This window comes from Hemiscyllium ocellatum, chromosome 4 (assembly GCF_020745735.1).
Source record: "Hemiscyllium ocellatum isolate sHemOce1 chromosome 4, sHemOce1.pat.X.cur, whole genome shotgun sequence".
Taxonomy (NCBI): Eukaryota; Metazoa; Chordata; class Chondrichthyes; order Orectolobiformes; family Hemiscylliidae; genus Hemiscyllium; species Hemiscyllium ocellatum.
This window is the reverse complement of record NC_083404.1, coordinates 19,106,319-19,122,829: the sequence shown is the minus strand read 5'-3', so window position 1 is coordinate 19,122,829 and position 16,511 is coordinate 19,106,319. Positions and strand designations below refer to the sequence as shown.

General features: G+C 40.7%; 1 protein-coding gene across 2 annotated transcripts in view; it reads right to left on the bottom strand.

The window, feature by feature from the left end:
- mib1 (MIB E3 ubiquitin protein ligase 1) overlaps positions 1 to 16,511 on the bottom strand; it is a 144,582-nt gene that overhangs the window by 62,979 nt on the left and 65,092 nt on the right. For both annotated transcript variants that reach the window (XM_060822813.1, XM_060822814.1), the window contains exons 11-12: positions 6,178 to 6,375; positions 5,097 to 5,248 (exon numbers count right to left, since the gene is read on the bottom strand). In XM_060822813.1, the coding sequence (XP_060678796.1) occupies positions 5,097 to 5,248; positions 6,178 to 6,375 (350 nt within the window). The remainder of the gene's footprint in view (positions 1 to 5,096; positions 5,249 to 6,177; positions 6,376 to 16,511) is intronic.

Here is a 16,511-nt window from a genome sequence, read left to right as displayed (position 1 = left end):
ACATTGCCAGCTAAATGAACACTACATGCCATTCCTATGGTTTTCACATTCCTTTCTCTGACCTCACACTACATGTGGGATTCTTTGAACTGTCTTAATTTGAAGCATTCTGGCAATTTCTGAAGTCCAGCATTTCACTTAACGGTGAATCTTCAAACTTCCCCAAACCAAAATTTACCTCCAAAGTATTCATATCAACCATAAAATAGTACGGTAATAGTAATACTCAGATATTTCCAAAACAAATTTAGAAACATGCCTTTGATAAATATTTGACTATTTTAACTACCATTATATTCTAAATACCTACCAAGGCCACTCTATACCAAACTTAAGGTTTCCTCCCAGTTAAGCAAGAATAAATACATTTTTATGTCCTGCCTTTACCTTCACCCACTTAAAAACAAAATCTAATTTTACCACCCTTCAGTTCTGTCCCGGGAATAACTTTTCATCTCTTGAATTTCTTATACACTCACGATTAAAACCAAATTCCTTCATTATTCCCATCTAGGCTTGTACTGTTTCTATTTTTAGTCCTATTACATGTTAATGGACTGCTTGAAAATTTCTCAAAAAAAAACTCTTCATATCCTGTATTAGCTAAGGCATAGAGTTGAACAGAGAGCGATTATGCTGGCACTGCATAAGACATTGGTTGGTAACATTGTGTGCAGAAGTAAAATCCACATTAGGAAGGCTTTCACTACGTTGAAGGGGGTGCAGAGAAAATTTAAGAAATTGTTGCCTCAGCTGGAGAGTTTTAGCTATGAAAATAAGTTGAGCAAATTGGGATTCTTTTCCTTCCAGCAGAGGAGATTGAGAGGAGGCACAATTGAGATGTATAAAATTATGAGGGGTATAGATAAGGAGAGACTTCACCCCTTGATGGAGGGATCGATGACCAGGAGATAAATTTACCGTTCAGGGCAGGAGGTTCAGAGAGGTGAGGAAAATTTTCTTCACCCAAAAGGTTGATAGGAAACTGAAACGGTCTTTAAAGATGGAAGAGACAGAAATTCTCATAACACTGAAGTATTTAGATGTATGTTTGCGATAACAAGGAATAGAAGGCCATGGGTGTAGGGCTGGAAAATAGGATTAAACTAGTTAGATGGGTGCTTTTGCCTGGTGCAAACGTGGTGGACTGAAGGACCTTTTTCTGTGCTTATACCTATTTATGATTCTTTAAGTTTCTGCTTCCTTCTCTTGATCTCAATTAGAGAATCCTTTTCAGACATCTTCCACTTACATTGCTGAAGTATTATTTGTTCAATAAATTTATTTTCTTTTACGAACCAATAATCTGTACTATTTTTATTGTAAACTCTAGCTTTAAAATGTATCCCTGCCACTGCTGTTTGTGATGTATTTTAAATTTTCATTTGGCATATCTCTCATAACTAATTGTTGAGGTTTGCCATTGTTTTCTCCTAATCAATTTACTAGTCCCTGAAACAGGCTAATTTTCAGTCATTTTGAATTCCTCCTTCACTGTATTTTCAGTGGATGATCAGTATTTCACGATTTTTTTCTCTTCACATCTTAGGTCATTTACTCAATGCTTAACCCAAACCGAACATTATATCCCATTTTACGGGCATAGATCATCATCAGAATTCGGGTTCAGATTCAGGAATTGCATCAATGGATTTCTAACATGGTAATTTTTAAAAATATTGTTTCATGCGATGTGGGTGTCACAGCTAAGGCCATAATTTTCTGTCCATTCCTAACTGTCCTTGAATTCAGTGGCTTGCTAGGCCATTTCAGACAGCAGTTACAAGTCAATCACATTGCTGTGGGTCTGAAGGCACACAGAAGTAAGTTGCTAAAAGATGTTGGTGAAATAGATGGGCTTTTGCAACAAACAACAGTTTTATGGTCACTATACTATGACCAGGTGTCCATTGCTGATTTATCCATTGAATTAAAATTCTACCACCTTGCTATCTCACCAGAGGATTACCTTCGGCTTCTCAATACTAGTCTGGTGATGTAGTCGCTACACTCTCAACATCTCACTTTATTACTTAAGAAAGGAGGAAAAACTTAAACCAGGTTAACTACAGACTACTGAATATTGGTTGTGGAGAAGTTATTAAAATACTTCAGACACTTTGAGGTGATCAAATATTCACTGAATAATTAAAATAACATCAGAATAAAGAAAATGTATAGTGGCAAAACAAAGTATTGAGTACAAAAACAACTGAAGTGTTAGCTAGAGAGAAATTTCAGAACAAAACTCTACAGAGAGAGAGCATGCAGACTCACATTCCTTAGTATTCTTGTCAGTAAACAGCAGCTACTATGATACATCAATTAAGGCAGGTGTCATTTAGATAATTTTGAATCAAACTCTATGGAGCAGGTGGGACTTGAACTCAGGCCTGCTGGCCCAAAGGTAGAGACGCTATCTGCACACCACAAGACACTGTCAGGTGTCATAGATTAAGTGACAGCTAAGTTAGGACATTTGGAACCTCGAAAGTTACTTTCACAGTACTAGCTACATGCACATCACTACCTACTGGCACATCACCTAAAGCCAGACATTTTCTCAATGAAATTCTCACGAGACAGATATGAAAGTTTTCAAATTAAGTGCACTAAACATGTTGAAAAAAATGCAGCATACAGTCAGTACTACAATGACCTGGCATCCTTACATTTTGATAAGAGTGGTATTTGAACCCATGGGGAATGCTGCTAGGTTAGCCAGATGGTACAGTAACAATGTAACCCTGAAGTAGAATCCTGGCAAATTCATAGCACATTGCAAATCCATGCAATTTGTTCTTCTTTAAAATTTTTCATGGCATGCAGCAATTTGTGACTGAGACTGCATTTATCGCCCATTCCCAATTGCCCTAGTGCTGCCTTCTTGAACCACTGCAGTCTTTCTGGAATAGTTATCCTACAGTTATTGTCAAAGCCTACTTCACCTAACAAAGGAGAAGTGCTCCAAAAGCTTGTAATTTCAAATATACCTGTTGGACTATAAACTGGTGTCATGGAACTTCTGACTTTGTCCATCCCCAATTCAACACCAACACCTCCACATCAGTGTTATTTTGGAAGGAAGCTCAGGCTTTGGCCAAGCAACAGTGAAACAATGTCAATAATGAGCAGCTTGGAGAGGGATTTGCAGGTCATGATGACAGGATTGAAAAATGTTGTTGAAAAGCCTTTTGAATTATAGCAGTGCATCTAGCAGAAGGTGCATATTGCTGTCACTATGCATTGATGGTGAAGGATGCAAATGTGGAATGCACTGGATAGGGTGCCAATCAAGCTGGCTGCTTTGTCCTGGATGGTATCAAAGTTGAGTGTTGATGGGGTTGTACTCATCCAAGCAAGTGGAGAGATTCTATCACCCTCCTGATTTGTGCCTTCTGAATGAAGTTGCTCACGACAGATTTCCTAGCTATTGATCTGCTTTTATACCTATACATTTGTAATGCTATGAAGACTTTTCTTTTGAGGATTAATACCGAATAATTGTGGATAGTAATTCACTGGAGTTACTATGATTGTTTAAGAAAATGCAATTACAAAAAGGACATTGGGACATTTAAATATGACTTCCAAGAAATATATAGGGTTTAAGCTAATTGCTTGGACTTGCTCAAAATTGCACTCAGTTTATGGCTGTCAGGAGTTAGTCTTTGTGTTGATATTCTTTGGAGTTCAGATGAGCTACAGCCTGTAGAGAGAAGAGCTACTCAGAACATCCTCTTCGGAGTGAACACTTTGAGGGGTCAGTGTGATGAATATAATACTGACCCTCCTGTTGTCCTAGAAAGCCCTTAAAATATTTTTTCTTGGTGATTCCTGAAGGAATTGCATTTGTAAAAGTCCCAGTGAAAATTGCCCACGTTTCATAGCACCCTTCTGCATGTGCCAGGAAGCTAATTCGACAATTATTTTGAACATTTCGTATCCTTTAATCTACCCTTTTATTCCTTCAATAACTAACCATTATTCAGCTAAAATTGTTTTCTCAAAATTATTCTCTGCAGGGAAGGTTTTTCATTTTTTTCTTAACTGGTTTGCACAATTCATATATGCCTGTGTGGTTATTTAGAAGAGTAAATATTTATACTTTTATATTTAAAATTATATGAATGAGCCTTACAATTTGGTTGAATATGTACTATTTTCAGAATAAATTAATAATTTTGCCATTTTTTAAAGCAATCTGTTTTGTTTTCATAGAATCCCTATAGCGTGAGAGGAGGCCATTTGGCCCCAGTCCATACAAGCTCACTGGAGAGCATCTGACCCAGACCCAGTTCTGCCAAATCCCATCACCACATACTTTCTATGGCCAATCTATCTAGTTTACACAATGGACAATTGCAGTACCGTCAGTCCATATAACCTGCAGATCGTAGATTGTGGGAAGAAACCATAGCACCTGGAGGAAGCCCACACAGAGAGGGGAAAATGTGCAGGTGTCACACAGTCACCTAAGGCTGGAATTGTACCCACCTCCATGGCACTGTGAGGCAGCAGTGCTAATTACTGAGCCACCGTGCTGCCGTCATTTTATTCTAAACCTAATATAAATGAAGCACACTTTGGCTACATCACTGATGGGCGAAAGAACTTAAACATATATTGTGACCAGTGCAGTAATACGACTGGAGAAATATGCATTTCTCCAATTTCAATTGTAACAATCTGACTGGTTCAGCTCAGTTTCAGGTTAATGAAAACCACAAGGATCTTGAAGGTGGGAAATTCAGTAATGGTAATGCCAGTGAAAGTTAAGGAATGAGGGTTAGATTTTTCAGTTTTGAGATGGTCATTGCCTCGCACTTGTGTGGAGTGAATATTAAGGAAAAGTTGAAAGATATAGCTGAAGTGATATATGTGGTTTGAGGTTTTCTCAATTAGTTTGTTGGGACCAGATATTTAAACCAGCTTCACTGGACATTCCACTGAGTGGAATTCAAGAAAAGTATGTGTAATCTTTACAGAGTAAAAACTGAATAAACAACACAAAATCCATGACACAGTTAAAATAATCAAATCATTACAACTGATTTTTTTCAAAATTCCCACATGAACTGATAATCTAAGAATACCTGGGATTGCCTCGCAGTGCAGCATGATGAAGAGCATTAAAACCATTGTTGTTAGTAATTGTCACATCTGCACCAGATTCTAGCAGCACAGAGAGCATATCATCACGTTTTTTGCTTATTGCATCGTGAAGGGGTGTGTCACCTTCAGAGTCCTGCAGAGATACACAACATAAATTTAAAATAAGTTTAAAAGCAATAAGTTTCCCTCCTTCTAAGATCATTCAAAGAAGATCATGTCAAAATAAACTAATAATCTAGACATTTTATAAGCAGATGAAGATAGAACAAAAATACAACCTACAAAAACTACCTAAATGCAACTTAACATAAAATTGGAATCATATACATTAATTTGGATGTCTCTAGCATTTTGGAGAATGCACCGAACACAAATTCTCTATGACTGCTCATGCTAAATTACATTATTCTTAACTGAATAACAGAATTCAGAATGAGCAAATCATAAATCAATTCTTTCCAAACATTATGAGTGTCATTCAGTTTTCAAAGACAGATTCATTAATCACAAATATTTCTTTTTCATAAAGGAAAGCTTTAAAAACTGGCTGACATTTTCTAACATAATGTAATTTATATGGAGATCACCAAAGTGAAAAATGGAGTAAAGGTTTAGGGGAAGAAAAATAGCCTCAATTATGGTTGGTATAGTCATGACTTCAAAATTATGGAACTACACCTGCAATTATTCCAGCATAAAATAGGATTAATCAAAGTGTCTGTATGAGGTTTAAAAAATGTTCGTATGTTATTGCCTTTATTCTTATTTGCATTTCTCTCTTCCAACAGGCATTATCTCTGCCATGCACCATTAAACCTCGCTTTTGGTCGATTTTTAAATCAGTTGCAGTTAAGTGTAAAATATTCAGCAATATTCAAAACTGCCTGAAATGAATTTCATTTACAGTTTTATTTTGTAAAAATATGAATATTTAGAATTATTAAAGACTGAATTTGGTAGAAAAAATCATAAATGCTAAGTGTAAGCCAAAGTGGAAAATTAGGAAACTTCAACATTTAAAGTTTTAACTTGAACATAATGATCATACATTCTATTCCTTACCTGGAGACTGGGATGGCATCCAAGGTCAAGCAAAGTTTTAACAACTTGCAAATGACCTTTATTTACAGCAATGTGCAATGGAGTCTGCCTTCGCTTATTCCGAGCATTTAGATCAGCTCCTCCTCGATGTAAAACATCGATTACAGCACCTTCATCCCCAAACGAAGCATGGTGAACTGCTCGGTCTCCATCTTTATCCTTTGAAGAAAGACACCCAATCATATAAGAAGGGCAAAGAAGCCATGCCCGAGAGTGCAAAATATACTCTAGTTTCTAGGACTTCACCTGTTTCAATCAGTGGTCATTTATCCTAAATTGCTTTAATCCCATCCGAGACATTTTAGTGCTTGAAACAGCAGCCAAATTGGTATTTCTAACATAATCAAAAAGAAAATTGACTCAAAATTTCCCAAAACAAACACAAATCCTGCTCTTGCTTATGTCCTTAAAGTGAATGCAAATTATGTAAAACACTAAAGCTGATTCCGAGGCGTGAAGGGGACTGAATGCAAAAACATTTGAAAATTAGTAGACAAAGAAAAGAGGTCGGAAAGTTTTTTTTTGGACATGCAATCAAGTAATTAAAGCACTTGTAATGACGGTGTGAAATTCAAATACTTCTCGGCCTTTTCAAATGGGTGAAACTATGAGACTTCAAACAGCCAGAAACATTAGTATTCATTCATTTACCTTCACTATCTTCAAGATTGTGGACCAACATGTCCAGTTACCAGAGTGATCTTAAGCATCACAGTGCAGTTAAAATAAACAGAATGATGGACATGCAGTCATTCCTCTGTACCCATGAGAATCCTGTTCCTGAGAACCCCGCAAATCATGAAGTTTGCGAGTGTGGAGTTTTTAAAGAGAGGTTATAAATCACAAATATGCAGGTTTTGCCTGTGGGTGTTGACTTTTATTGTTACTTTGTTTTGGATTAGTGGTGCTGGAAGACCACTTCAGGCAGCATCCTGAACTGCTGTGCTCTTCCAGCACCACTAATCCAGAATCTGGTTTCCAGCATCTGCAGTCATTGTTTTTACCTCTTTTATTGTTACTTATCTTGGCGCAGATAAACAAATTTGCAATTGGTGATCTGATGGATAGAGAACTTACTGTACTAATAACAAAACACATTGCTTCAGGATTATGTACGTTTTTGCTTTGAGAATTATTACCTAATGTGACATAATTTTAAGTCACTACCACTTTGTTAAGACCAATTAGGTATAGACAACAAAGTGGTCTTGCCAATGATGGCCACATCGCACAACTGAACAGAAACAGCTACAGAAAATTTCCAGGCACCAACATCAAAATATTTAGTACATGACTGAAGTTTGCACATTAAAGATCAACAGAAAATAATGCATTATACAAATATGAAAATCCGTGGGTTTAAACTACCACACAAAATATTTCGTATACTCAGGTAGGATTCAGCTAAACTCTCCACATTCTACCATGACAGATTTTGAGTGAAGTCTCTCACCTGCTGAGTTACTTGGCAATCAACTCCTTTTTCTCACCACCACCTTCACCCCCCCCCACCTCACACGCACCTTCCCAAACCAATTCCTCCACCACCACTACACCATCGTTCCACAGAAAACTTTTCATTCATTGACCCAGCACCTCCATGCTCAATGCCACTAAATTGCTCCACGATGCCTTGAGGTTGGGCAGCTGAAGTGGAAAACTAGTGATATTGATGATGGATAAATGGAAACATTTTATAGGTGAGAGATTAATTCATTTATGAATGTGGCAGAAAAGCAGATGTCTGGCTCCAAATCACATGGCCAGCCTTTGCCCACTACTCTTTTTGATGATAGGAATCCAGAGCACTGGAATCTGAATTTCAAACAACACTGAGCCTGTTTATTCCAGAAATTAGCTCAACAGCAATGAATTCAAAATAGATGCTATATGACAGCACATTATTCTGCTTCATCTAAGTCCACCTGCCAATTTCAATGTGGGAATTGCTGCAAACATTATACAATAACAGCATTGGGCATACAACAAAATGTAGGTGAAAGAGAGTACTATAGATGCTGGAGATCAGAGTCAAGATGTGTATGGTGAGCAGTTCAGGCAGCATCCGAGGAGCAAGAAAATCGACGTTGACCTTATTCCTGATGAAGGGCTTTTGCCCGAAACGACAATTTTCTTGCTCCTCGGATGCTGCCTGATCTGCTGTGCTTTTCCAGCACCACTCAAATGTCCTGGAACAAAATGTGTCCAAGGATTCATCATAACTGCAAATAACTAGATTGTAGTGGTAAAAGTTGCTTTTAGAAAATAAATATCATTTTCAAAAAGTTCTCAAAGATCAATTAGCATATCTTTTGAAATTTGGTTGTCTATACTTCTCCTGTACCACTCCTTCCCAGATCACAATTCGAAATGAGCAATTCCCCTGCCTTCTTTTCTTCCCTTGAGCACGTTGTTCCTTTACAAATAATAATCAAGTTCACCTATGAATGCTGCAATTGAAACTGCCTCCTCCACACACTAGGTCAGAGTCACATACTACATAAAGACAAAAATCACACAACACCAGGTTATAGTCCAACAGGTTTGATTGGAAGCACTAGCTTTCGGAGCGACGCTCCACCTGAAGAAGGAGCAACACTCCGAAAGCTAGTATGCTTCCAATTAAACCTGTTGGACTATAACCTGATGTTGGGGTAAAAAATGAGGTCTGCAGATGCTGGAGATCACAGTTGAAAATGTGTTGCTGGTTAAAGCACAGCAGGTCAGGCAGCATCCAAGGAATAGGAAATAGTGGTCCGCAAAGACCACTCCCTTCGTGACTCCCTCGTCAGGTCCACACCCCCCACCAACCCAACCTCCACTCCCGGCACCTTCCCCTGCAACCGCAGGAAATGTAAAACTTGCGCCCACACCTCCACACTCACTTCCCTCCAAGGCCCCAAGGGATCCTTCCATATCCGCCACAAGTTCACCTGTACCTCCACACACATCATCTATTGCATCCGCTGCACCCGATGTGGCCTCCTCTATATTGGGGAGACGGGCCGCTTACTTGCGGAACGCTTCAGAGAACACCTCAGGGACGCCCGGACCAACCAACCCAACCACCCCGTGGCTCAACACTTTAACCCTCCCTCCCACTCCACCGAGGACATGCAGGTCCTTGGACTCCTCCACCGGCAAAACATAACAACACGACGGTTGGAGGAAGAACGCCTCATCTTCCGCCTGGGAACCCTCCAACCACAAGGGATGAACTCAGATTTCTCCAGTTTCCTCATTTCCCCTCCCCCCACCTTGTCTCAGTCGGTTCCCTCAACTCAGCACCGCCCTCCTAACCTGCAATCCTCTTCCTGACCTCTCCGCCCCCACCCCACTCCGGCCTATCACCCTCACCTTGACCTCCTTCCACCTATCACATCTCTATTGCCCCTCCCCCAAGTCCCTCCTCCCTACCTTTTATCTTAACCTGCCTGACACCTTCTCCTCATTCCTGATGAAGGGCTTATGCCCGAAACGTCGAATTTCCTATTCCTTGGATGCTGCCTGACCTGCTGTGCTTTAACCAGCAACACATTTTCAACTATAACCTGATGTTGTGTGATTTTTAAACTTTGTACACCCCAGAGCAACACCGACATCTCCAAATCATACGTAAAGACAGTTGTTCTCATATAGTAGTCATGATTTGGAGATGCCGGTGTTGGACTGGGGTGTACAAAGTTAAAAGTCAAACAACACCAGATTATAGTCCAACAATTTTAATTGGAAGCACACTAGCTTTCGGAGCGTTGCTCCTTCATCAGGTGATAGTGGAATATTAGGATTGAGCCCTCCACGATCACCTGATGAAGGAGCGATGCTCCAAAAGCTAGTGTGTTTCCAATTAAACCTGTTGGACTATAAGCTGGTGTTGTATGATTTTTAACTTAGTTCTCATATAGTTTATCTTCTTTTGTCAATTATTTTAAATCTACCTTATCTCATCTTGTTCCTTTCACTAATGGAACATTTCTCCCTATTCATTGGTCTAGACCCCTCGTTGCTTGAATACTTTTGCCAAAATCTCTTCTCAGCCTTCTATTCTCCAAGAAAAATAGTCCGAACATAAGTAATAATCTTCATAACTGCAGTTCCTCATCACTGGAATCATTCGAATGAATGTTTTGTACATTGTCTCCAATTCCTTCACGAGAGGGTTTAGATATACATGCAACACTCCAGCTGAGACCAAACTTGCAAAATGTCCGTATTACAGAGGAGGAAGCACTGGATGTCTTGAAACGGGTAAAGGTAGATAAATCCCCATGGCCTGATCAGGTGTACCCGAGAACTCTGTGGGAAGCTAGAGAAGTGATTGCTGGGCTTCTTGCTGAGATATTTGTATCATCGGTAGTCACAGGTGAGGTGCCGGAAGACTGGAGATTGGCTAACGTGGTGCCATTGTTGAAGAAGGGTGGTAAGGACAAGCCAGGGAACGATAGACCAGTGAACCTGACATCAGTGGTGGGCAAGTTGTTGGAAGGAATCCTGAGAGACAGGATGTACATGTATTTGGAAAGGCAAGGACTGATTAGGGGTAGCCAACATGGTTTTGTCCGTGGGAAATCATGTCTCACAAACTTGATTGAATTTTTTGAGAAAGTAACAAAGAGGATTGATGAGGGCAGAGCAGTAGATGTGATCTATATGGACTTCAGTAGAGCGTTCGACAAGGTTCCCCATGGGAGACTGATTAGCAAGGTTAGATTTCATGGAATACAGGGAGAACTAGACAGTTGGATACAGAACTGGCTCAAAGATAGAAAACAGAGGTTGGTGGTGGAGTGTTGTTTTTCAGACTGGAGGCCTATGACCAGTGGAGTGCCACAAGGATCGGTGCTGAGTCCTCTACTTTCTGCCATTTACATAAATCATTTGGATGCGAGCATAAGAGGTACAATTAGTAAGTTTGAAGCTCTCACCAAAATTGAAGGTGTAGTGGACAGCGAAGAGGGTTACCTCAGATGATAACAGGATCTTGACTAGATGAGCCAATGGGCTGAGAAGTGGCAGATGGAGTTTAATTCAGATAAATGAGAGGAGCTGCATTTTGGGAAAGCAAATCTTAGCAGGACTTATACACTCAATGGTAAGGTCCTAGGGAGTGTTGCTGAACAAAGAGACCTTGGAGTGCAGGTTCATAGCTCCTTGAAAGTGGAATCACAGGTAGATAGGATAGTGAAGGCAGCATATGGTATGCCTTCCTTTATTGGTCAGAGTATTGAGTACAGGAATTGGGAGGTCATGTTGCGGCTGTACTGGACATTGGTTAGGCCACTGTTGGAATATTGCGTGCAATTCTGGTCTCCTTCTTATCGGAAAGATGTTGTGAAACTTGAAAGGGTTCAGAAAAGATTTACAAGGATGTTGCCAGGGTTGGAGAATTTGACCTATAGGGAGAGACTGAACAGGCTGGGGCTGCTTTCCGTGGAGCGTTGGAGGCTGAGGGGTGCCCTTATAGAGGTTTACAAAATTAAGAGGGGGATGGATAGGGTAAATAGGCAAAGTCTTTTCCCTGGGGTCGGAGAGTCATAGGTTTAGGGTGAGATGGGAAAGATATGAGAGACACCTACGGGACAACTTTTTCACACAGAGGGTGGTACATGAATGGAATGAGCTGCCAGAGGAAGTGGTGGAGGCTGGTACAATTGCAACATTTAAGAGGCATCTGGATGGGTATATGAATAGGAAGGGTTTGGAGGGATATGAGCCAGGTGCTGGTAGGTGGGACTAGATTGGGTTTGGATATCTGGTTAACATAGAAGGGTTGGACCGAAGGGTCTGTTTCTATACTGTACATCTCTATGACTCTAAATTAAAATGAAAAGTTAGCTAAATTTTAGAAGTAAGATCATGCTGTAAGTTTTTCCCCCTAAAGGTGTGGCAGTGGGGAAGACAGCGTCCAGGATCCAATGCCCAAGCTTTTCCTCTTTTTCCCCCTTCATCTTTTCTCAGTTTTGTTTAGTATTCACTCAAACTTATCTGATAAAGAGCTCATCAGCAGGAAGGTGGCTTCCATGGGTTCTGGAGCAGCTGCAGCTCAGAGGCAGTGTGCTTACAGAATCAACCTGCCTTTGAAGCCTGAAGCAGGACTCTCATGTCCGCCTGGTGGTGGCCCAGGGACATTGGCGACAACACCGCATGGGTTGGTATAGCCCAGTGTGGGGAATCAGCCGGAGGTACAGCCCGGAGCATGGACTATGTGGAGGCACATCATGAGTCGGTGTAGCTCAGAGTAAGGTTTCTGGTGGCAGCATGGCGTAATCCAGTGTAGCTCAGAGCATAGTCTCTGGGAAAGGCATGGTGCTTCCCAAAGTAGCCCAGAGCGGGGACGTTGGCGGCGCGGAGCGGGCACTCTAGTGATAGCACAGCATGGACTAATGTAGCTTGGAGCAGGGACTTTGGCGTCAGCATGATGTGGCCGGTAAACCCAGAGCAGGCACTTTTGTGGTAGCATGGCGTGAGCTAGTGTAGCTCAGAGCGGTGACTCTGACAGAGGCATGGCGTGGAGCAGTGTAGCTCAGAGTGAGGATTCTGGCAGAGACGAGGCATGGGTCAGTGTAACCCGGAGTAGAGTCTCTGGTGGAGATACATGACGTGGGCCAGCGTAGCCCGGAGCAGGGACTCTGGCGGCAGCATTGCGCGAGTCGATGTAGCCCGGAGCAGGAACTCTGGAAGAGACATGGCGAAGGCCTATGTAGCCCAGAGCGGGGACTCTGGCAGAGACATGATGTGGGCCAGTGGAACTCGGAGCAGGGACTCTAGTGGAGACATGGCGTGGGCCGGTGTAGCTGGGAGCAGGGATTCTGGCGACAGCACGGTGTGAGCCGGTGTAACTCGAAACGGGGATTCAGGCGATAGCACGGCATGGGCCAGTGAAGCCCAGAGAGACACTGTGGTAGTGGAAGAGGAAATGTTGGACTCTGTCTAAGCTACCTTTTTGGGTGCTGGCAGGTGTGACCAGATTGGGTTGAGATATCTGGTTGGCATGGATGGGTTGGAGCGAATGGTCTGTTTCCATGCTGTACATCTCTATGACCCTGTGATTCTATCATGTGAATGGAGCCATACATGGTGACGGTACACACTCTTCACTGTATTTTTTATTGAATACATGTGACAATAAATGATTCAAGTCAATTCAATACAATAAAGTTTTGCCCTACAGCACAGATGCCCTCAGAACATGACAAAATTTCATTTTTCAATCAACAGATTTGTAGTTTGAAGGATAATAGGGACAGCCAATGGTTAATAATCCACTGTTTAAGGATACTGACCTTGTGCAGGATGCAAAATGTCAAAATGACTTCAGCATAACCACATGTGCAATCAATCAGTAGCTAATAATGTGTTCGACCACTATTCCCCTGACTTTTGCTCAGCTGCACCACAGAATGTAGGGTCACGGCAGAACTGCATAGAAATCCAAATCACGATTTGTTGAGTATTATTAAACCATACATTTCTTAATGCTCTTTACATGTCCTTTCCTTGATTCAACAATGTATTTTCTTCAACATTTGCAGACAGATTTATAAATCTTGAATGATTTACAAATTCTAAAAGTACTTTGTATTTTTGCACCATCAACAATTCCTCATTTAAGAGGAACTGAGGAACAAAGATATAAGCAGATCATGGAAAGCTCTAAAAACAAGTAGTGCGGTAGGTGATTTTACCTTTCCCAGTACTGACTGGGACTCCCTAGTTGCAGGGACTCAATGGAAGAGAATTTGTTTAGTACATCCAGGAGGGTCTCTTGAAGTATTATGTAGATTGTCCAACGAGGGAAGGGACAGAACCTGACCTTATATTGGGGAATGCGATTGGCCAGGTTATCAAAGTTTTCGTTACGATATATATTTTGGGAATCATGATTATAATTATGTAAGTTTTAAAATTGTTATGGGTAACAATAAGACTAGTTCTTGGGTGAAAGCGCTATATTGGGGTAACCCTAATTACAGCAGTATTTGTCAGGTACTGGTAAAATTAAATTGAGGGTGGCTTTTGATGGTAAATCCACATCTGAAATGTGGGAACGTTTTTAAAAGCCGGTTTAGGACCAGTACGTTCCTATGAGAATGAAGAATAAAAATAGGAAAATTCAGGAATCCTAAGTGACAAAAGATATTAAAAATTTAGTCAAAAAGAGAAAGGAAGCATACATAAGGTTTAGGAATTTAAAGGGAGCAGAAAAGAACTGAAAACATGGAATCAGGAAGGCTAAAGAGTTGCAAAAAATATTCTTGGCAAGTAGGATTAAAGAGAATCCCAAAGCATTTTATACATATATTAGGAACAAAAGGGTAGCGAAGGAAAAGGGAGGTCCACTCAAGCACAAAGGAGGGAGTTTATATGTGGAGCTAGAGTAAGTCAGTGAAGTCTTCAAATGAGTACTCCACATCAATATTCACCAAGAAGCACATGATCGATGATGGCAAGAGTAGGGAGGGGCATTTTGAAATTTTAGGGCATGTGGATATTGAGAAGAATGTGAGGTGTCTAGATCGAGGTATTTAAGTCTTCAGAGTCTGGTGGGATCTGTCCCAGGATACAAAGGAACAAAGGGAAGAGATTGCAGGGTCCTACCTGTACCCTCTTCAGCCAAAGGCAAAGTTCCAGAAGACTGGAGAAAAGCCAATGCTATTCTTTTATTAAAGAATGGCAACAGGGATAATCCAGGAAACAATAGGCTGCTGAGCCTTACATCGGTGTTACGGAAATTGTTTGACAAGATTTTTAGGGACAGAGCTAGCACGCATTTGGGAAAGAATGGACTTATCAGGGATAGTCAGCATGGCTTAGTTTGTCTCTCAAATTTGATTTGAGTTTTTTGAGGAAGTGATGATGATGATGACTGATGAGGATAGGGCAGTGGATGTTGCCAACATGAACTTCACTACAGCCATTTCACAAAGTCTCTCATGGTAGGCCAGCCCACTGTGGGATCCCACATAGTGCGTTTTCACAAAGCTTTTGTGTAAAAATGGTAAAGTTGTAAAATCAGGAAAGCATGGCATCATCCCTTTAAGATACAGCGATTATAAAGCTTAGAGTTTTAAAAACGAATGCCTGTAGGTAAGGAGCTGCAGGTGTTTGAATTGACACAATGTATCAAAAAGCTGTTCAGTTGGTAGGACCAAGCAGCATTTTTACCCAGGCAACAGTTTAAATTCAGCCAATTAATTTAAAAATGCACTTGGAAACTAAGGACTAATTAAATTCAAATCTGATGGTGTTGACAAACTGAAGCCAATCACACTATCAGAATTTGACATGGATAGGGGTATATAACAGAGGGGCAATTAGACAGAGAGGGAGAGCCAACTGCCATCTGAAAGGTGTGAGCAAAGTGCCATCTGAGAAAGAAATGCCAGGCTCACTCAAGAAATCTCCACGTTCTCTTAAAAAAAAGCACCATCTATTCATAAACGGTACCATGGCACATTAATCTCTTATTCTAGACACCAGAATTCAGCAGATTCAGAAGGCATTTCGAACAGAGGAAGACAACAGGAGAGACAGAGGAGAAAGGCTGGAGAGGACAGACAAACATTCTGGAAGACAAATCCAGTGTGAACTTTGAGAGATTAAGTTTTAATTCATTATTCTTATGAACTGGATTTATATAAGTGGACCTGTTTTACTAAAACAGCATGCCTACTAGAATTTAATTCAGGAAGGGAATAAGCAGTGGTTAGAAGAGATTTATTCTATTTGTTAGCAATTCTGTTATTTTATTCACTGTAGGAGTTAGATAAATTGTTACTTGTTAATTACAGAGTGGGTGAAAGGATTCTATTTCATTTAACCACCCCTTTATAACAGATTAGAGGCTAAGAGATAGGTTATACCACTTGTCAGACTTGTTTTATCAGAAAAAGGTGATCTTTTCTGGATGGTTCCGTTTTAATTATCAGAGGCATGCTGACCTCCGTTTTGTATCAGAGTTGGCAAGTCAGATAAAAAATTGGCTTGGTCATGGAAGATGTGCGTGCATATGTGCGTGGGTGGGTGGCTGTTGGGGGGTTGGGCTGTTGTGGAGGGGTGCTTTGCTGACTGGAGGTCTACCACCAGGTCTACTGTTCCACAGGATCAGCACTGGGACCTCTGTTGTTTGTACATTTGTAAGTAATTTAGATTAAAATGTAGGTAGTCTGATTAGTAAGTTTGCAGATGACAAAAATTGGAGGAGTTGTGGATGGGGAGGAAAGTTGTCAAAGGATACAGCATGATATAGGTCAGATGGAAAACTGGATAGAGAAATGGCAAATGGAGTTTAATCC